Source organism: Podarcis vaucheri (genome assembly GCF_965113315.1).
Source record: "Podarcis vaucheri genome assembly, chromosome: 14".
Classification (NCBI taxonomy): domain Eukaryota; kingdom Metazoa; phylum Chordata; class Lepidosauria; order Squamata; family Lacertidae; genus Podarcis; species Podarcis vaucheri.
In genome coordinates this window covers 45,970,794-45,991,996 of record NC_138752.1, presented here as the reverse complement: position 1 = coordinate 45,991,996, position 21,203 = coordinate 45,970,794, and the positions used below count along the sequence as shown (strand labels likewise).

General features: G+C 45.8%; 1 protein-coding gene across 1 annotated transcript in view; it reads right to left on the bottom strand.

Moving 5' to 3' along the window:
- Nucleotides 1-4,509: 4,509 nt before the first annotated feature.
- The window catches only part of PARN (poly(A)-specific ribonuclease), a 52,699-nt gene continuing 36,005 nt past the window's right edge, over nucleotides 4,510-21,203 (bottom strand). The window contains exons 22-24 of the mRNA XM_082199753.1: nucleotides 13,726-13,918; nucleotides 11,457-11,641; nucleotides 4,510-5,141 (exon numbers count right to left, since the gene is read on the bottom strand). Coding sequence (XP_082055879.1) covers nucleotides 5,089-5,141; nucleotides 11,457-11,641; nucleotides 13,726-13,918 — 431 coding nt within the window. The 3' untranslated portion in view covers nucleotides 4,510-5,088. The remainder of the gene's footprint in view (nucleotides 5,142-11,456; nucleotides 11,642-13,725; nucleotides 13,919-21,203) is intronic.

The following is a 21,203-nucleotide window of genomic DNA, read 5'->3' as shown; positions in this document are numbered from 1 at the left end:
CTTGGCCCTGCTCTTCTCCAGCCTCCGCTTCTGCCTCGGATTCTGGACTGCTCTCTGCCACAGGCTCTCCCCGCTCACTGAGCCCTGTTACTCCTTCAACTTCTGACACCTTGCTCTTCCCAGGGTTTTCTCTCTTCTCCCTCTGACCACTCGCTGTCATCCCACTCCCAATCCCTGGGCTCTGAGCCTTCTTAGGGCAGTGGGTTCTCAGTCTGTGGGTCCCCAGATGTTGTTGGACTACACCTCCCATCATCCCTGAGCTCTGGCCTTGCTAGCTAGGGCTGATGGGAGTTGTAGTTCAACAACATCTGGGGACCCACAGGTTGAGAAAGGTTGCCTTAGGGGTTCCTCAGCTGGTTCCTCCCACTTTTCCTCTGTATCCAAACAGTCTATGCCAGCCCCCGGCCTGGAAAAAGATTCCCAACATTGCCATGATGTACTTGATGTCTAGGGGCACAGGTGGCGCTGTGGGTTAAACCACAGAGCCTAGGACTTGCCGATCAGAAGGTCGGTGGTTTGAATCCCCGCGACATGGTGAGCTCCCGTTGCTCGGTCCCTGCTTCTGCCAACCTAGCAGTTTGAAAGCATGTCAAAGTGCAAGTAGATAAATAGGTACCACTCCGGCGGGAAGGTAAACGGCGTTTCCGTGCGCTGCTCTGGTTCGCCAGAAGTGGCTTAGTTATGCTGGCCACATGACTCGCAAGCTGTACGCCGGCTCCCTCGGCCAATAAAGCAAGATGAGCTGCAACCCCAGAGTCGGCCACGACTGGACCTAATGGTCAGGAGTCCCTTTACCTTTTTTAACTTGATGTCTAGCTGTTCTGGTGGGCTCCAAATGCCCCCTAACTTCTTGCAGTACTTTTGGGCTGTGCGGCCAGGGTATGGAAAACTGCTTCCCGGTTGCCCAAGTGCCTGGGCCAGTGCTGCAGCTGGAGAGCAGTGCTTCTGTTTTGGGGTGTGTGTGCGGGGAACGGAACATCACTTTGGTTATAGCCTGGAGCCAGAGCCGTCGGCCTACACAAGGACACTTCTGTCTTCACTTAAACAAAACCGCCTTTGCAGCAAGGAGCCGCGCAGTTTGCGGTGGGATCCTCTACAGCCAAAACATCTGCTCATCTGGCAGACGTCGAGAGCCAGCCGAGGCCAGAAGCTTTGTAGAACAAATATGCAAGCAAATTCCATATTTATTCTCTCGCTGCCCCGGGGAGAGCAGGGGAGCCGAGCAATTTGCCTTTGTTACGGCTCACGAAGAGAGCGCAGCGTTCGGCGGCGGTAAGCAAGGATTTCCTGAAAACCACGACAAAGGCCACAAGCAATGACCCACTGTTTGTCTTATTATTACGGTGTTGTGTCTCTTAGTCCTTCCAGTTGTGTCTGCATTGAGGAAAGAGATTCCACCGAAATATTAGGAAGACCTTCAACAGATTACGATACCGTCAACAGATAAATGGAATGGATTAAAGTTCAAGCTGTAAGCTACCATTGGTAACATATGAAGCTACTTCAATGGTATTTGGAATGAGTCTCCACAGACTATATTAGCTTATTGACAATTGTGTATTAGGACAAGAATATACACACCTGTATAAATGTAGGGCAATAGAAGTATTATTACAGTGGTGCCCCGCAAGACGAATGCCTCGCAAGATGAAAAACTCGCTAGACGAAAGGGTTTTTCGGTTTTTGAGCTGCTTCGCAAGACAAATTTCCCTATGGGCTTGCTTCGCAAGACGAAAACGTCTTGCGTTTTTTGCAAGTTTGTTTCCTTTTTCTTAACACTGTTAATACAGTTGTGACTTGACTTTGAGGAGCAACTCATAGAACGTGATGTGATAGCCTTTTTTGAGGTTTTTGGTGATTTTTGAAGCTTTTCCAAAACTTTTCCGACACCGTGCTTCGCAAGATGAAAAATTCGCTAGACGAAAAAACTCGCGGAACGAATTAATTTCGTCTTGCGAGGCACCACTGTATTTTTGTTCATTCTCACTCACTTCCTCCCTTTGCTCTTATCTTTTTATAAATGCAATCCTTATAATATTATTAATAAACAGATGATCCTGGGGACCCCCCTTCCAACTCTACAATTCTATGACAAGTAGCAGCTGTCCAGGGGTTCAGGAAGGAGCTTCTCAATCCTACTTGGCGACAGATTGAACCTGGAACCTCTGCTGCTGAACTTCGCTCCTTTCCCAGCTTGCTGGGTATAAAAGGTTTGCAAGATGGATCTGGTCATTATATGGCAACAAAAGAAAAAAAGAAAAAAGGTAAAGTATCTAGTTAAAGTTGACTATGGGCTTGCTATTGAGAGACCCAGGCCCCGTCTGTGCGACACCTTTAAAGCAGTGTCACACGGCTTTGAACAGTCCTCCCCAAACGATCCTGGGAGCTGTTAAGGGTGCTGAGAGTTCTTAAGAGAGTCCTCTTCATCTCCCAGAGTTATGTTTTCCATGGTGGTTTTAACAAATCAGCCCTTCTTCCCAGGTAACTCTGGGAACCGTAGCTCTCCTACCAACTCTTAGCACCTTGAAACTACAGTGCCCAGGATTCTCTGGTGGGAAATCATGGTGGTTTGAAGTGGTATGACACTTCTTTAAGCATGTAAAGGAAAAGGTAAAGGACCCCTGGACAGTTGAGTCCAGTCAAAGGAGACTATGGGGTTGCGGCGCTCAACTCGCTTTCAGGCCAAGGGAGCCGGCGCTTGTCCGCAGACAGCTTTCCAGGTCGTGTGGCCAGCAGAACTAAACCGCTTCTGGCGCAATGGGACACTGTGACAGAAACCAAAGCGCACAGAAATGCTGTTTAGCTTCCCGCTACAGTGGTACGTATTTATCTACTTGAACTGGCGTGCTTTCTAACTTCTAGGTTGGCAGGAACTGGGACAGAGCAACAGGAGCTCGCCCCGTCATGGGGATTCGAACTGCCAACCTTCTGATCGGCAAGCACAAGTGGCTCGATGGCAGCACGTCTTGGAAGAGTTGGGGGATCCCACCTAATGCCTCTCTGGATGCTGCCAGATTCCAGCTCCCAGCAGCCCAGCCCATCACCATGGAGTCCAGTAACAGTTGGTGGGCTCCATGTTGCAGAGACTGTGGAGAGGCATAAGTGCAGGGCTGGGGATGTTTGGCCTTTCATTGGCTACAATCTCCCATCATACCATTGGCCATGTTGGTTGGGGCTGATGGGAGCTGGGAGTCCAACAATCTCTGGAAGCTCAGGGTTCCCCAGCCTTCTGCTAAGTCACTCAGACCCCTCCCAAGTGGCCATGAATAGTGTGAGCCTACCTCGCCGAGCTCTTTCTCAAACCCATGATTGGAGCAAGGCGAATGGGTGATAGAAAAGAGGTTGCCAGGCTAATAATAGATGGACTAATGGACTATGGTTTTGGGATCAAAACCAGGGAAGGGAGGGTGGGGTTTGGAAATCCAAAGGGGGCTTGATCTTTTTCATTCGGTGTTTAATTTTGTGTTGCTATTAGTATAAGAATGGGGAATCCGTGGAAGGGAAATAGGGTCGACCTTAGAAAAAGTTCTCTATAAATGATTGAGGTATATAAGTGAAAAGTTGATATACAAACTGAGTTAAATATAATAATGAATTAAGGTTAAAAATTTAATATAAATAAACATAATAACAAATTAAGGTTAAGAATTTAGAGATAAGAACCTGTTGGATAAATATTTGGACTTGGAATACAAGATGGGGAGGTGAGGGGAAGTTGCGGAAAAAAGTTATTGAAAATGGGACTGTAAAGAATGAATCCTTTTTTTTCTTTTTCTTTTCTTTTTGTTCTTTGTATTACTTGAAACTCTAATAAATATTACTTAAAAAAAAAAAAGATTCAGCACAGTCTTCATCCGAGGTTGCGCTCATTGATCAACAAGCAACTGGAACTTTTTTTAAAAAAAAAAATCTGGCTGGGAAAACCTGTTCCCTCTTCTACAGCTTGTGATGCAATCCTTATTAACCCTAAAATGGTTGGGTTTTTTTGCAAGGTGGGGGAACAAGAACATTGTGGTTTTTTGTAAACCTGCAGAATGTATTTTGTATAGTTAAGTTTTTACTTCTAGCTTCAGTACGTTGTATTCTTATTTTATTGCTATGGCTAGTGGCTGATGCAAATAAAAGGTTCTTCTGATTCTGATTCAAAATTGTTTTTTAAAAGCACACACAGAGAGACCCAAGTCCTAAGAAAAAAAAATCTTTAATTTTCACTTTATGGAAATACATTCCCCGCCCCCCATATTCTCATTTCCATGATACAAAAATGTTAAATATCAAACCAAGTTTATGAAATCTACCAAAGCAGATCTTTTGTTTTGTATTTTAAACTAAGGCTGGTTAATGTCGCAGGTTTCCATTTGTAGAACCCACAAAGTTAAGGGGAAAAGGGAGCAGGAAAAGGATGACCCCCCTCCCACCTCTATAGAACACTCAAATACTTCCCGAATGAAAGGTGAGGTTGAGGAAAATAGTGCCCCTCCCTAAAAAAAAAAGACAAGTCAAAGGATGTTAATTTAAGGGGCTGGGGGAGGAAAAGGGGTGGGTGGGGGTACAGATCCTAGAAAGAGAGGAATGAAAGGGAGTCAAGTGGCTGAAAGCGTTTTGTTACTGGCCAAGTTGCAACAACAGGTGAAAATCTGGACTAAAGACAACTTGCGTATAAACCGCCCCCCCGCCCCCCCTTGATGGAGCAGCGGAGCAAAGTTACAACACACACAGGTTCTTCTTTTTGCGAATTTCACAGGGTACATGCCGTTTAAAGGTGATCAATACCAAACACTCAGTCTCCTAACATTTACGACGAGCAAAAAGTAAGATTTCAGGTTAAGCAACAAAGCCGACGTGTTACACGCACACATGTACGAAGGTGGGGGAGTGGCGACAGCGATGATTGTTCCGTAGGGTTTTCTTTAATTTAAAAAAAATTAAACTGATTGCTGAGAGACATCTTGCTTTTTATTCGTGTATATTATATAAACGCGCCCCCCCCACTTCGTTTTAAAATAAAGGGCAGCCCGGCCGAGGTGCGAGGGGCTGCAGATTCGTCCGAACTGGGAGTCTGCTTCGCGCTGGTGTCGTAGCCGGATGCTACCATGTGTCTGGAACGTCGAAAAGTTGGGTGGGCTGGGCCTGGAGGTCTTCTGGAGGAAAGCACATGATGCAGTGGTTAAGGAGAGCATCCTAACAGCTGGGATAGCTCAGCTGGCAAGAGCACGAGATTCTGAATCTCATGGTTGTCAAGTTCGAGTCCTGAGTTGGGCAAAAGATTCCTGTACTGCAGGGAGTTGGACTAGATCAGCCTTTCTCAACCTGTGGGTCCCCAGATGTTGTTGAACTACAACTCCCAGACCCTTAGCTAGCAAGACCAGAGAAGAAGAAGAAGAAGAGAAGAGTTTGGATTTGATATCCCGCTTTATCACTACCCGAAGGAGTCTCAAAGCGGCTAACATTCTCCTTTTCCCTTCCTCCCCCACAACAAACACTCTGTGAGGTGAGTGAGGCTGAGAGACTTCAGAGAAGTGTGAATAGCCCAAGGTCACCCAGCAGCTGCATGTGGAGGAGCGGGGAAGCGAACCTGGTTCCCCAGATTACGAGTCCACCGCTCTTAACCACTACACCACGCTGACTCAGGGATGATGGGAGTTGTAGTCCAAGAACATCTGGGGACCCACAGGTTGAGAACCGCTGGTCTAGATGATCCTCATGGTCCCTTCCAATGGCAATTCTATGGTCTCGTGTGTCAAATCGGAAGAGCAGACTCTGCTCATGCCTGGGCAGGGATCCCGGGTGAGGCCCAAGGCCGGGGAGCTCAGGGACCCTCAGAAGGCTCTGCCAAGTCTTCGTGTTATAGGATCATAAGTGGCACCTCGGTTTTTGAACGTAATCCGTTCCGGAAGATCGTTCGACTTCTGAAACGTTTGAAAACCAAGGTGCAAAGGGCGGTTTGCAAATTTAACTGGGGAAATTGAGAAAAACTCAGGGGAAGCCGTTTGAAAATGGAAGCATTTACTTCTGGGTTTACGGCGTCCGGGTTCCAAAATGCTTGTCAACAGAGATGTTTGAAAACCAAGGCGCCACTGTATTTGTTTTAGTGCTTACATTGTAAGCTGCTTTGGGAGCCTTGGCGAGCGGGTGATATATAGACCCAATCAATCAATCATTCAATCTTTAAATAAATAAATAAATAAATAAATAAATAAATAAATAAAGCTGGGTCTCAAACAACGTAATTTGGAAGGGTGCCAGGGTCTCATTTAGCCACAAAGCGGCACAGTGACGTTACGGACCCAGGTTGGCTGTGGCTGTCATGGCCGCTGCCCTTTGGGCGTAAAAATGAGTCTTATAGTCAAGGGCGACTTGGGGCACGCAGGGCAGCTATGCAGAGCTTCCGTAACTAAAAGCAGCCTTTACAAACCTGCTCCCCTCCTGGTATTTGGGCTACAACTCCCAGCAAATGGCTGAGTGGGACTGGCAGAGCAGAAGACAGGGAGGCCAACAGCAGGTGGCGCTAGAGCCAGCAATAGGCAGAACCACCGAATCCTAGTTTGGTCTCCGTCATCCTCCCTGCAGAGTCATACAGGAGGCAACCCTGAGACTAAGGAGGAGGAGGGTGGTTGTAAGTAGTAAGAAGGCAGGTTTGGCTTTGCCAGTTTGACAGGCCTGGAGGGAAGGAAAACACACCAGTGTCGGAATTGCTTCTCAGCCTGCGACAGCATTCAAGAACTTAGTGTGTGGGGATGACTGCTCAAATAACTGAGGAGCTGTAGTTTCAAGCACTAATACAACCACTTGGTCATTAGCTCCAGTTACAGATAGGTAGCCGTGTTGGTCTGCCATAGTCAAAATAAAAAAATTCCTTCCAGTAGCACCTTAAAGACCAACTAAGTTAGTTCTTCGTATGAGCTTTCGTGTGCATGCACACTTCTTCAGATACACTGAAACAGAAGTTGCCAGATCCTTCTATATAGTGAGAAGGTGGGGAGGGGTATTACTCAGAAGGGTGGTGGGAATGGGAGATTGGCAGATAGCTGAGATGAGCCTGTTGACGACTCTTAACGACTGTAATAGGTCTTACAGGAAAAGGCAAGGGGTGAGAAGGTGAGAAATGGCTTAGTCATGTATAATGAGATAAGAATCCAATGTCTTTGTTCAGACCAGGTCTCTCCGTGGTTTTAAGTTTGGTAATGAGTTGCAATTCAGCAGCTTCTCTTTCCTCTCTTTCCGTCTATTTCTGTCTTTTTCTGAAATTCCTTTGTAGTAAAACAGCTACTTTGAGATCTTGTATAGAATGTCCTGGGAGATTGAAGTGTTCTCCTACTGGTTTCTCTGTTTTGTGATTCTTGATGTCAGATTTATGTCCGTTTATTCTTTGGCGTAAGGTTTGGCCTGTTTGTCCAATATAGAGAGCTGAAGGACACTGTTGGCATTTGATGGCATACACAATGTTAAAGACCTGGTTTGAACAAAGACATTGGCTCATCTCAGCTATCTGCCAATCTCCTATTCGCACCACCCTTCTGAGTAATACCTCTCCCCACCTTCTCACTATATAGAAGGATCTGGCAACTTCTGTTTCAGTGTATCTGAAGAAGTGTGCATGCACACGAAAGCTCATACCAAGAACTAACTTAGTTGGTCTTTAAGGTGCTACTGGAAGGAATTTTTTTATTTTGGTCATTAGCGTTTTTAAAGCGGTGTACATAAAAAAAACACACACGGAAAATAAAACCGTAAAAACTCATCATAAAACAGTTATTCCAAACACTACCTGGAGTAAGGAAGTCATTATCATGTGCCTGAAGCTCAGAGCCCATCTAATCTCGGTCAGGCAAGGGTCATTATGGTCAATGCATGGCTTCTAGTCAATATGAGCTGCACATTCTGAGCCATGGGGGACGACCAACAGAGACTGTCCCAATATCTTAGTGACCAGGCAGGGATATAAGGGATCAGCTGGCTCCAACTTGCTAAGGGCCTTGTCAATAAATACAGGAACCTGAACCTGGCCTCGTAATATCTGGGCACCAAGCTTGTAAACTCCTGGGTTATGTGCTGGCGATATCCTGTTCCCATCAATAGTCTAGTTCCAGCATTTTGTAGCAGCTGGCGCTTCCGGATATGGTGCAACGGTAGCCTCACATGGAGCAGAGTGCAATAATCGAGACGTTTACAAGCCCTTCGGGACAAAGAGGCCTGCTATGCAGTCACATGTGGACAGCTTGAATTATTCTCCCATTTAGTTGCAGTTTGCTTGTGCATAATGAGAAGCACAAAGGTGTCCTAGGTGACTGCTGGAGATGTGGAGAAAAATCAGGCACTTTCTACCATATGTGGTGGCAATGCAAGAAAACTGAGGTGTTTTGGGAGGACATCCATTTAGAATTACAAAAACTGTTAAAAATCTTTTTCAATAAAAAACCAGAAGCTTACCTTCTGGGAATTACGGATTTGAACTTCCCTTAAAAAATAAAGGACATCTTTTTATATGCTACAGTGGCAGCAAGAGTCCTAATTGCTGCAATTTGGAAATCTGATAAACTTCCATCTATGCAGGAATGGATTCAAAGATTGATTGAATATGCGGAACTAGACAGTTTCTCTGAAAAAATAAAGAACAAACCAAAACAGGTGTTTGTATCTAAATGGAAAGTCTTTAAAATATATTTGAAAAAGAATTATAGTAGCTTAAATTCTGTCGCAGCATTTGATTAACTTCAGTAGTAGCTTCAAGAATGATGTGAGACCTAAGATAAATTAAGATGCAGTTAAAAAAAGAGAGAGAAGCAGCTTGGCAGTGCTGAGTTGTGAGCAGAAGTGTTGGAGGGCTGACACAAGATACCAGCATCACTGCTCAAAAAATCATAGAATTGGAGAGCTGGAAGGGATACCAGCATCACTGCTCAAAAAATCATAGAATTGGAGAGCTGGAAGGGACCATGAGGGTCATTTAGTCCAACCCCCTGCAATGCAGGAATCTTTCGCCTAACCTGGGGCTCGAACCCACGACCCTCGTGCTCTACCAACTGAGCTACCCAGCTGCCACAAATCAAACCTTTGCCAAGTAGAATCCTGCTGTACCCTAACCCTGTTTTGTGTTAACTAACACTGGCCTAGTCTGACACTAGAATTAAGTAAAGGTAACTTGTGCCTTTACTTTAACAATAAAGCTGGACCATAAAGAAGGCTGATCGCCAAAGAATTGATGCTTTTGAATTATGGTGCTGGAGGAGACTCTTGAGAGTCCCATGGACTGCAAGAAGATCAAACCGATCCATTCTGAAGGAAATCAGCCCTGAGTGCTCACTGGAAGGACAGATCCTGAAGCTGAGGCTCCAAGACTTTGGCCACCTCATGAGAAGAGAAGACTCCCTGGAAAAGACCCTGATGTTGGGAAAGATGGAGGGCACAAGGAGAAGAGGACGATAGAGGATGAGATGGTTGGACAGTGTTCTCATGTTTATGACTGGTTGCATTATTTTCAGGTTAATGAAATGTTTAAAAAAGATATTAAAGAAAGGGGTTATGTAGAAAAAGATTCAAAGTTCCAGACAGAAGTGATAAATAATGATGGTAAAATTTTGTCAAAAATGTATAAAATACTGTTGGAATGGAATATGAAAGATGAGGAAGTTAAATCGGTAATGGTACAACGGGCCAAAGATTTTGGTTACAATATACAGTTTGAGGATTGGGAAAAATTGTGGAAGGAGAACTTAAGATTCACTGCTTGTATGGCACTAAAAGAAAATGTTATACCGATGGTATATCACACCGGTAAAATTAGCAAAAATGTATAAGACGTGTAATAAGTGTTGGAAATGTAAGGAAACAGAAGGAACGTTTTATCACATGTGGTGGGAATGTAAGAAAGTGAAGGGATTTTGGGAGATGATATACAATGAAATGAAAAAGATGTTAAAATGTACATTTGTAAAGAAACCAGAGATTTTTCTTTTAGGGATTACAGGAAAGGAAATAAGAAGAAAGGACTTTAAACTTTTCCAATATGCAGTTACAGCAGCAAGAATCCTACTGGCCCAGAAATGGAAACAAGAAGAAATACCGATGTTGGAAGAATGGAGACTGAAGCTGACAGACTATGCAGAATTGGACAGATTAACTGGGAAAATTAGATATCTTCGAGACCAAAAGTTCATCGAGGACTGGGTGAAAATTGTTGATTATCTGAAAAGAACGTGTGATGTGCAAACAATGCTAGTGGGGTTTCAAGAAGCACTGTGAAAGTTGAGATATATTGTTAGAAAGAAATAGAAGTGGGAGGGAAGGTTAATGGCAATATAAACAGAAGAAATGTGTAACTGAGAGGTAAATATGGATGATTGTCAGAGAAGCTGAAGGAAGTCCAAACAGAGTTAAATTTGTGGAAATTTTGATATGATTGTTTATTTGTGTTGGAAAATTAATAAAAATTATTTTTTAAAAAAGAGATGGTTGGACAGTGTTCTCGAAGCTACGAACATGAGTTTGACCAAACTGCAGGAGGCAGTGGAAGACAGGAGTGCCTGGCGTGCTCTGGTCCATGGGGTCACAAAGAGTTGGACACGACTCAACGACAACAACAAACTTGTGCCTTTGCTAAAGTGAAATTAGCAAATTAGCAAATGGTGACAGCAGTCACGAAATTAAAAGGCGCCTGCTTCTTGGGAGAAAAGCAATGACAAACCTAGACAGCATCTTAAAAATTAGAGACATCACCTTGCCAACAAAGGTCCGTATAGTAAAAGCTATGGTTTTCCCAGTGGTGATGTATGGAAGTGAGAGCTGGACCATAAAGAAGGCTGATCGCCGAAGAATTGATGCTTTTGAATTATGGTGCTGGAGGAGACTCTTGAGAGTCCCATGGACTGCAAGAAGATAAAACCTATCCATTCTGAAGGAAATCAGCCCTGAGTGCTCACTGGAAGGACAGATCCTGAAGCTGAGGCTCCAATACTTTGGCCACCTCATGAGAAGAGAAGGCTCCCTGGAAAAGACCCTGATGTTGGGAAAGATGGAGGGCACAAGGAGAAGGGGACGACAGAGGATGGGATGGTTGGATGGTGTTCTTGAAGCTACCAGCATGAGTTTGATCAAACTCTGGGAGGCAGTGGAGGACAGAAGTGCCTGGCGTGCTCTGGTCCATGGGGTCACAAAGAGTTGGACACGACTCAACGACAACAACAAACTTGTGCCTTTGCTAAAGTGAAATTACTGCTGCTAGCTTATTGTAGCGGCCGGCCACAAATGCAGAGCTGTCAAATGCTGTGGCAGACTAAGAAGCACCCCTAGCACCAGTGTGTTTCTCTCTCCCCCCCCCATCCAGCCCTACCAAACCGGCAGAGCCAAACTCACCCCACAAGCACCACCCACTAAACCTAAATCCATGCAGAGCTCAATCAAGCTCTCTGCGGCACCAGACGTGCTGATTTATCAACACACCTACGTATTCCACCTACCTGCTGAGGCATGTTCCCTTTTGGCTTTCTTGAACTTCTTGGCTTTTTTCTTCCCCTCTTCCAAGGGCTCCGCAAAGGAGTCTGGGGCATCCTCCTGCATCTCGCTCTCTTCCACGTCGTCACAGCCACTCTCCTCTTGAATGGGGCTCATGCTTCTCTTCCCCACGGTGCTGGTAGCTGAAAAACTGGGGAGGGAAAGAGAGAAAAGAGGACATTCTCAGGTTCTCATGCAGAAGTCTGCTTTTGCCGCCTCCTCCCCCAAATCCCTTTTCCTTCTGTTTTGTTATATATATATATAATTAAATTTTCTGTTTTACAATTTAAAATACTCATTTTACATCCTTAAAATACAGACTTATTTCCCTTCTTCTCTTTCCATTTTGCATTTTACATACTATAAATCCCTGCATACCATTCAGTATTCCATTATATCAAAAGTTATTTACACTGTTGAATTTATCTGAATGCTGCCAGCGTTTTCAGCTATACACAATTATTTCCCATATATTCAATAGATGTTTTCCAGTCTTCTTTAAACGTATGTTTAAAACTGTAACATGGTTCCTTATATTTTCCATTGATTTCAGTTTGGGTGGACCCCCCGCCCCCGTAAAGTACAGCAATTCCCTTTTAGGTGCCCACAGTCTATCCATATTAACTCTCTTAAGTGTAATAGCCTCGACAGGAGATAGCAGTTTTCCTTTCCAGCAGATTTTTATATTTCTCCCTAAATCCTTTTTCCTTACATGTCATGTAAGGACGTATTTCTAAGCCATTCTGGGAGCCCTTTCAGCTGAAGAAGGGGATGAAAATGTTTAAAATAAAATCAGTGATTCTTGCACAGAATTACCAATTGAACAAGATGGGATGAAGTCAATGCACTGGCTCTGAGGATTTTTTTCTCCCTACAATCAAGCTTTGTGAAATAAATAAAACAGGAGAATGTTCACATGACCTTTGTTCCAAAACAGCCACGCTGGTTGCTGGTTCATTCACAGGCTTAGTTCAAGGTGCTCACATTAAGTGTTTAAAGCCTTAAATGGCTCAGGTCTCAGAGATCTGAAAGGTTGCATCCTTCCCTACAGGCCGTCTCAGGTATCAAGACTGGCAGAGGGGGAGCTCTTGGTAGTTCCGACACCCCTGGAATTTTGGGAGGTGGCGGCTCAGGATAGAACATTCCTCTGTGGGAACCCCTAATCTGCATAAACCCCGCCCCTGCAGAGGTGTGTTGAGCCTCTTCATTGGACAGCTTCCACTGAGTGCTGAAGACACACCCCTTTACCCTGACAGCTATACAGTGGTACCTCGGGTTAAGAGCTTAATTCGTTCCGGAGGTCTGTTCTTAACCTGAAACTATTCTTAACCTGAAGCACCACTTTAGCTAATGGGGCCTCCTGCTGCCGCTGCGCGATTTCTGTTCTCATCCTGAAGCAAAGTTCTTAACCCTGAAGCGTGTGTAACCTGAAGCGTATGTAACCTGAGGTACCACTGTAATAATAATAATAATAATAATAATAATAATAATAATAATAATAATTTATTTCTACCCCGCCCATCTGGCTGGGTTTCCCCAGCCACTCTGGGCGGCTTTCAACAGAACATTAAAAACAGAATAAAACTTCAAACATTAAAAACTTCCCTAAACAGGGCTGCCTTCAGATGTCTTCTAAAAGTCAGATAGTTGTTTATTTCCTTGATATCTGATGGGAGGGCACCACCACTGAGAAGGCCCTCTGCCTGGTTCCCTGTAACCTCACTTCTCGCAGGGAGGGAACCGCCAGAAGGCCCTTGGCGCTGGACATCAGCTTAGGCATTTTGCTTTGGGGAACCCGCCTCTTGTTCCACGTGAAATGGTTTTACCTGTTTTATAACTGCAACGGCTAGTATCTGTTTTTATAACATTGTTGTAATCTGCCCTGGGACTTATCATAGAATGGATCATCTAATTGCAACCGCAGGAGAATCTCAGCTAAAGAGCCCATGACAGATGGCCACCGAACCTCTGATCAAAATCCTCCAAAGAAGGAGAGCTCGCCACCTCCGGAGGGAATCAAACAGCTCTTACTGCCAGAAAGCTCTCCCTGCTGCTTAGTCGGAATCTCCTTTCTTGTAACTTGAAAGCCACGGGTTCGAGTCCTACCCTCCGTGCCGAAGGGTGGGTGTGAAATCTTACAAATGGGGATACCTGGGTATCTTCGAAATGCATGGAAAATTGATTCTCTCTCACCTGTCTTTCAAAGGTGCAGGCAGTGAAAAAAGTGCCTCTCACCTGTTCGGGTTGTAGTACCGGTTTTGAAGCACGTACGAAGCGGCCTGTGTCTTCAGCCGCTTTCCCTCCATCTCCTTCCAACCATCTTCCGTCCATTTCCTCTTGCCCTGCCTCTTCTCCTCGTGCTTCTTCTCCACGTATTCTGCATAGGTCTGGATTCTGTAGCTTTCGGCGTACTTGCTGGTGTTTACGGCTGCAGGATGCAAAGGGACAGCTAGTTAACACTGAAGCAAACTGGAGCCAGGAGAAATCTCTATTCGCCAGCCACATTCTATTTACAGCTGTACCTTGGAAGTCGAACGGAATCCGTTCTAGAAGTCCGTTCAACTTCCAAAACGTTCGGAAACCAAATTGCAGCTTCTGATTGGCTGCAGGAAGCTCCAGCAGCCAATCAGAAGCTGCAGAAGCCCCGTCGGACATTCAGGGTCCAAAAGAACGTTCGCAGACCGGAACAATCACTTCCAGGTTTGCGGCGTTCGGGAGCCAAAACGTCCAAGTTCCAGGGCGTTCAACAACCAAGGTACGACTGCATTTAGATTGTTTCTATACCATTTTACAGGTGTTTTTTTTGGGGGGGGGCAAAGGAGGAAATCTCTTAAAGAGGTTTACAGCACCTCTGGAAACATTAGAAAGGCAATACTGCAGAATATCTGACTACAGAGGCCCCTTCTCCCAAATATAAGCACCGAAAGAAGGAAGTCGAGGTCGGAACAGGACATTGCAAAGGCTCATCAAATAACAAATAAATCCAACATTCAAAGAAGCAAAATGAGCAGCAAAACAAACCAGCCTTTTAAATGTTGGAAGCATTACGAAGTAAAAAATCACGTACAAAAATGCCACATTAGAGCAGGGATGGGAAATCTCAGGATATGATCCAATTGCATCCCTCCAGGGTGCTGGGAATTGTAGCTCAGTGAGGGTGTCTCCTAACAACCCCCCCACCATTCCATAACCAACCCTGGACCGCTCATTGTTGTTGCTAGTGTTGGTTTCTGCTCTCTTCACTGTGCAGCAAAGTGCTTGTCACGAGACAATGTTTACATTCCACAGTCAGAGTACTGTTGGGTTTTCCCACGGGAATGGGAAGCTGGATGTGACGTACACTGGTTTCCTGTTTTTCACTGATCTCTCGGTGTTCGTTATTCCGAGGAGGAGGATAGTTGCTTCTCTGCTCCAGCAGAGGCAAGATGCATGTTTGTAATTTCTCAACAATGAACTGAAAATAAAGCAACTTTAAGCATGTGGCACGTACTGTTCGTCATTCCGTTGTGCACAGGACTCTGCAATTTCAACAGCTAGCACTGAGGTCCACCAGGCTGAAAGGTCTTATTTAAGCAAGTTTACTTTTCCTTAACTACAAAAAAGTAATAGAAATAGACTGGAAATAGACTGGAAAGAGAAGGTGCTGAATTGCAACTCATTACCAAACTTAAAACCATGGAGAGACCTGGTCTGAACAAAGACATTGGATTCTTATCTCATTATACATGACTAAGCCATTTTTCACCTTCTCACCCCTTGCCTTTTCCTGTAAGACCTATTGCAGTCGTTAAGAGTCGTCAACAGGCTCATCTCAGCTATCTGCCAATCTCCCATTCCCACCACCCTCCTGAGTAATACCCCTCCCCACCTTCTCACTATATAGAAGGATCTGCCAACTTCTGTTTCAGTGTATCTGAAGAAGTGTGCATGCACACGAAAGCTCATACCAAGAACTAACTTAGTTGGTCTTTAAGGTGCTACTGGAAGGAATTTTTTTATAAAAAAGTAATGCAAATTGTGCTATATGGTCTACTGCAGAGCTTTCGAAACTGTGTGTCGCGACACATTAGTGTTTTGGCTAAAGTGTGTAGTGGTGTGAACGCTCCCCGCGCACTTCCCGGGTCTGGAAGGGGGTTAGTTTAAGCTTGCTAGCAAAACTGAATTGCCGTGTCACGAAATGGTGCAAAACTGAATTCCTATGTCGCGAAATGATGTGTGTCTAAAAAGTGCGTCACCAACATGAAAAGTGTGGAAAGCTCTGGTTTATTCAGTTCTGCTCAGATGGAACAACCCCCAGCCCTGTAGCCTAAAGACGATGAGTCTTTTTTCTCAATCTGCAGGGAGCGTTTGTGAGAAACACCCTCTGAACCCACACCCTTTAAAAATATTTCTTTGTAGCCAACCTTTTCCTTGATTTTACTCCAGGTCTTGTGCAACCCAATGTATTACCTGGAAACACGAGTTGCCCTCGTCTATTCCTGAATTTTGAATCTTTGGCTAATGACGACACATTTTCAGTTTGCACACAGTTTTCCACCCCTTTCCACAATAATTCTATGATTTCTTAACAGCTGTGCTAATGTCTTAAGACTTATACCACATCCCACGCCGTATGATTAAAGCACATTTATTCCACTTTGAAGATTCATGGCTTCTTCTTCTTCTTCCCCAGCCCAGAATCCTGGGAACTGCCATCTATTACTATATTTATATTTAATTTATATTGTTGTTTTTGTTGTTATAACACCTTTCATCTGAGGACCACAGGATAGCTTACGATAGAAAAACAAAAATATGTAACATAGTAACAAACAAAAACAATACCCTCCCCAATTTTAAATCCCTATAAATCTTTGGCATGGGGGAGCCGTGACTCTTTAAAGTGGAATCCAAGTGCTTTGAAATTATTGAATTGTAGAGTTGTGAAGGACTCCAGGGAACATCCGGTCCACCCCCTCCAGTGCAGGAATCTTTCGTCCAACACAGGACTCGAACCCACAGCCCTGAGATTAAGAGTCTCGTGCTCTAACCGACCGAGCTATCCCTCACGTGTGAGGTGGATGCTGGGGCTGGCCCCACACATTTTGGCACCTGAGGCGAGCCACAAAATGGCGCCCCCTAGAAGGGAAGAAGGTGTGTGTTGGGGGGGGGGGAGTGAAGATCAACACAGGGAACATGGTGGGGGTGGGATCAGATCAACTTTACCCAGCGGTTTGTAGGGGAAACGCAGAGGACCGCTGGAATTTCGAGGAGTTAAGATGACATGTCTCTTTCCCTTTACACCTCCGGTTTAAAGTTTGCCGATTCATGCTGGTACAGTGGTGCCCCACAAGACGAATGCCTCGCAAGACGGAAAACTCACTAGACGAAAGAGTTTTCTGTTTTGGAGGTGCTTCGCAAAACGAATTTCCTATGGGCTTGCTTCACAAGACGACAATGTCTTGCGAGTTCCTGCTGGTTTTTTCCCCTCCCCCCTTTTTCTAAGCCACTAAGCCGCTTATCAGCTGATCCGATCAGCAGATAAGCCGCTAAAAGCCGCTAATAGCCTCTAATAGCGCTAATCCGTCAATGGGCTTGCTTTGCAAGACGAAAAAACCGCTAGACGAAGAGAATCACAGAACGGATTCTTTTCATCTTGCGAGGCACCACTGTATAACTTGTTTTCCACACACCTGTGTCAGGTGTTTCCTGGGTCTCCTGTGTTCTGATTGGCTAGTGGGGAGGATACCCTGTTGCAGGGAATTGGGTTGGAGACTCTCAGCTGTTCCGCATTCCTGTTGAGTCGCACCCGGTGTCCCGGGCTGATCATGAGTGATGGCCGCTAACCAGGTGCCGTCAATCAAAGTTGGCTATAAAAGCTGTAGGTTGAAGGGGATCACAGAGCTTCTTCACAGGTCGAGGTACCCAATATAGTCTGCCCCCCCACAAGGTCTGAGGGTCAGTGGACCAGCCCACAACTGAAAAAGTTTGCTGACCCCTGCTATAATTTGTGTTTTGTATGCCTGCTGCTGTCTGTTAACCTTACGCAAATAAAGCCTCATCCACTGGTGTGCTTATTGGCTCCAGATCCGGAGAACCTTGCCCTTGACAGAACACAGTTGAAGTGGGAATCTAAGGCCTGCTCTGAATCACACTGGGTGGGCGCAGAGTCCGGGAGACCGAAGAGGGCAGCTCCCTCCATTTCTTCCCTAGGGATGGGAGGAGACCAGCAGCACCTCCTGTTCACGAAAAGGTGGCTGTAGAGGAGGCGTGGAGGCGGCGGATCTGGGCTCTAAGGAGTGCGCTGCAGCCGCTGCCACCACTGTGGCAGAAATAGCTGGTGACGCGCTCCTTGGATCTGCTGCCCCGTGGATTCTGCCGCCCAAAGTGCTCACCTCGCCGTGCCTCATGGGTGGGCCGGCCCAGGCGGATGTGACCCTAAAATTCTGAGGACTGGCTGTGCCGACTGGGGCTCCACTCCCCACTCCTGATTCGACCTGTGTGTGTGCGCGTCCAAATTTTTAAAATTCTAGTAACATTTTGGCTAGCAACTTCCTCCCTCCCTAGGTTAGCAGGAGGTCTGACGGAAGAAGTTGGGATGCATTTTCCAAAGCTTCTGGAAAAATAGGCAGGAAAAACACAACTCATCAATGTTTTGCTTCTGTTTTTTTGGGGGGTGCTTTTCCTTACAGACTGGTGGCTCCCGAAATGTGGCGGTTCCTTCTTTCGTCTTGCTGGTTTCTCGCAACATCCCAAAGAAGAAGAGAACCTTTCTGTGTGTGTTCCCTCTCTCACGCACGCACACACGTGCTCCCGGAGGTTTCGCCCTCGCGATTCCCTTCAAGTCCCTTCAAGCTTTGCAAACCCGCTGCCTTTCATCTCCCTGCCAAGCTCAGGCGCGAAGCCAGCCACCTCTTAGGGGTGAGTCAGCAAAACCCCTTGGCTGCCAGCTGATGCCCCTTAGCTGTTTTCAGTCCGACTGCTGAGAGGAAAGTGTTGCACAGCTGTCCCGTCCCCCCTGCCCCCCCCAGGTGTTGTAGGTGGATGAGCTGTTGCTGGAGAGTCACTTCCATGCGCCAAGATGTTCAGCTCCATGCAGCCACCGCTTAAGAGCTGTATGCAACACTAGGCCTACTCAAGAGCAGGCCCACTGAAATGAATGGGCCTGACGGTCCTCCTATCCATAAATTTCAACAGCGTTGGAGACAACCTGCACTCTCAGCCGTTCAAAAGGAGCAACCACCAAACTACCAAACTGAATTTTAACAGGGACAAATGTAAGGTTTTTACACTCGGGCAAGCAAAACCACCTGCACGTGTGGAAATGATCTAGGGGTCTTGGTGGACCACAAGCTTAATGTAAGCTAACTGTGTGATGCAGTAGTACCAAAAAAGAGAGATAATGATAATAATAATAATAATAATAATAATAATAATACAAAAGTGATTAAACATTAAAAAACGTCCCTAAACAGGGCTACCTTCAGATGTCTTCTAAAAGTCAGTGTTTTTATTTCCTTGACATCTGATGTGAGGGCATTCCACAGGGCAGGCACCACCACTGAGAAGGCCCTCTGTCTGCTTCTCTGTAACCTCGCAGCGAGGGAACCGCCAGAAGGCCCTTGGCGCTGGACCTCAGTGTCTGGGCTGAACGATAGGGGTGGAGACGCTCCTTCAGGTATACTGGGCTGAAGCCGTTTAGGGCTTTAAAGGTCAGCACCTTTAAACTGAATTGTGCTCAGAAACGTACTGGGAGCCAATATAGATCTTTCAGGACTGGTGTTTCAGAAGCATAGTGTCCAGATCAAGGGAAGTCATAGTGCCGCTCTATTCTGCCTTGGGTCTGACCACACCTGGAGTACTGTGTCCAGTTCTGGGCAATAAAATTGTAGGAAGGATATTGACAAGCTGGAACAAGTGCAGAAAAGGGTGACCGCAAGCCTCCTTCCCCAAGCCCAGTGCCTTGTTTACCTGGCTTTTGGAAAGCAGTGCAAGGGCGACGGGGGGGGGCACATCAAATGTTGCCAAGGGCCACCAAAAAAGGGCCTTAGGCCATGAGCTGGACCACCCTAATCTAGGTTTTCAGACAGGGGTTCTCCCAGCCCTGCCTGGAAGTGTTCAGGAGACCCTTTGTCTGTGAAATACATGCTCTGCTTGCTGTGCTATGGCCCTTCCGCAATACAGTGTCCACTGATCACACAGGCAGAGCTGTCAAATCCTGCTCAGTAGCCAATTGCCACGGTTTGGACCCCCTCCAGTTCAAGGCAGGCAGCAAGGAATTCCTCGGGCAGCAGATCAAAGGACAAAACACAAGGACAGTGTCACAAAAGCCATTTAAAGTCCCCAGCAGGGCTCTCCTAGCAAAGGGTGATCAGCCAAGCCCGGCTCAGGCAGAGGGATCCCGAAGGGATGCAAAAACACAAAGATCCGCTTTCACCATGGCACGAAGAAGAAGAAGAGAACAAGGAGGAGGAGGAGGAGGAAGAAAAAGAGGAGGAGGAGGAAGAAGAAGAAGAAGAAGAAGAAGAAGAAGAAGAAGAAGAAGAAGAAAAGGAGGAGGAGGAAGAAGAAGAAGAAGAGGAGGAGGAGGAAGAAGAAGAAGAGGAGGAGGAAGAAGAAGAAGAAGAAGAAAAGGAGGAGGAGGAGGAAGAAGAAGAAGAAGAGGAGGAGGAGGAAGAAGAAGAAGAGGAGGAGGAGGAGGAAGAAGAAGAAGAGGAGGAGGAGGAGGAAGAAGAAGAAGAGGAGGAGGAGGAAGAAGAAGAGGAGGAAGAAGAAGAAGAGGAGGAGGAAGAAGAAGAAGAAGAAAAGGAGGAGGAGGAAGAAGAAGAGGAGGAGGAAGAAGAAGAAGAGGAGGAGGAAGAAGAAGAAGAGGAGGAGGAGGAAGAAGAAGAAGAAGAAGAAGAATCCCCCACCAATCTAGCTGGCTTGCTCCAGCCACTCTGGGCGGCTTCCTACACATATAAAAACCTAACAGGTATACTAATAATAATAATACTGCTGCCCCCCCCAAATGCTGCGGCCCTCAGGCTGAGAAGGGTGCCCTACCCGTTTCGAAGTGCACTGCATGTTTTAAAATGCAATCATTGCTTTTTAAATTACGTCTCCCCCCAGGCTCTCTGGTGATGCTCTGGAGATGGGACAAGGCAAAAATCTAAGCCAGCTGAGAAGAGGCCGACATTCATGGCTAACACTCTCAAACAGGCCTTTTACCGTCCTGTTTTTCCAGATGACACTTTGGAGATTAGCTTTTACGATACGTTGTGGATCACTTCCAAGCTACAGCGGCGGCAGAAAATGCACCTCGTTCCCTACGGTGCCCGTGGGACTAACAAAAATAAAAACAAACCGCTCTGAATTATTAACTGAAACACATCAAAACCCAAGATGCAGATAGATAACCGGAGCACAGGAAAATAGCAGATGAGCGAGTGTCTCAGTGCAGGGCATTTGTGAACTACACAAGCCCAAAGGCTGTTCCCCTCCCTTCCTCAAACCACCTGAATAACAACAACAACAACAATAATAAAATTTTATTTATAACCCGCCCTTCCTGGTTCAAAAACTGGGCTCAGGGCGGCTAACAACAAATTCAAAACACTTAATTGTAAAAGCAGCATAAAATACAGTATAAAAACATGAATAACAATAAAATTCAAAAATCAATTTAGGGGAAATAAGCATTTCTCCCTTTCCCCAACCTGCTCGAAGGATTTTGCTCCCACCAAAAGCTATTC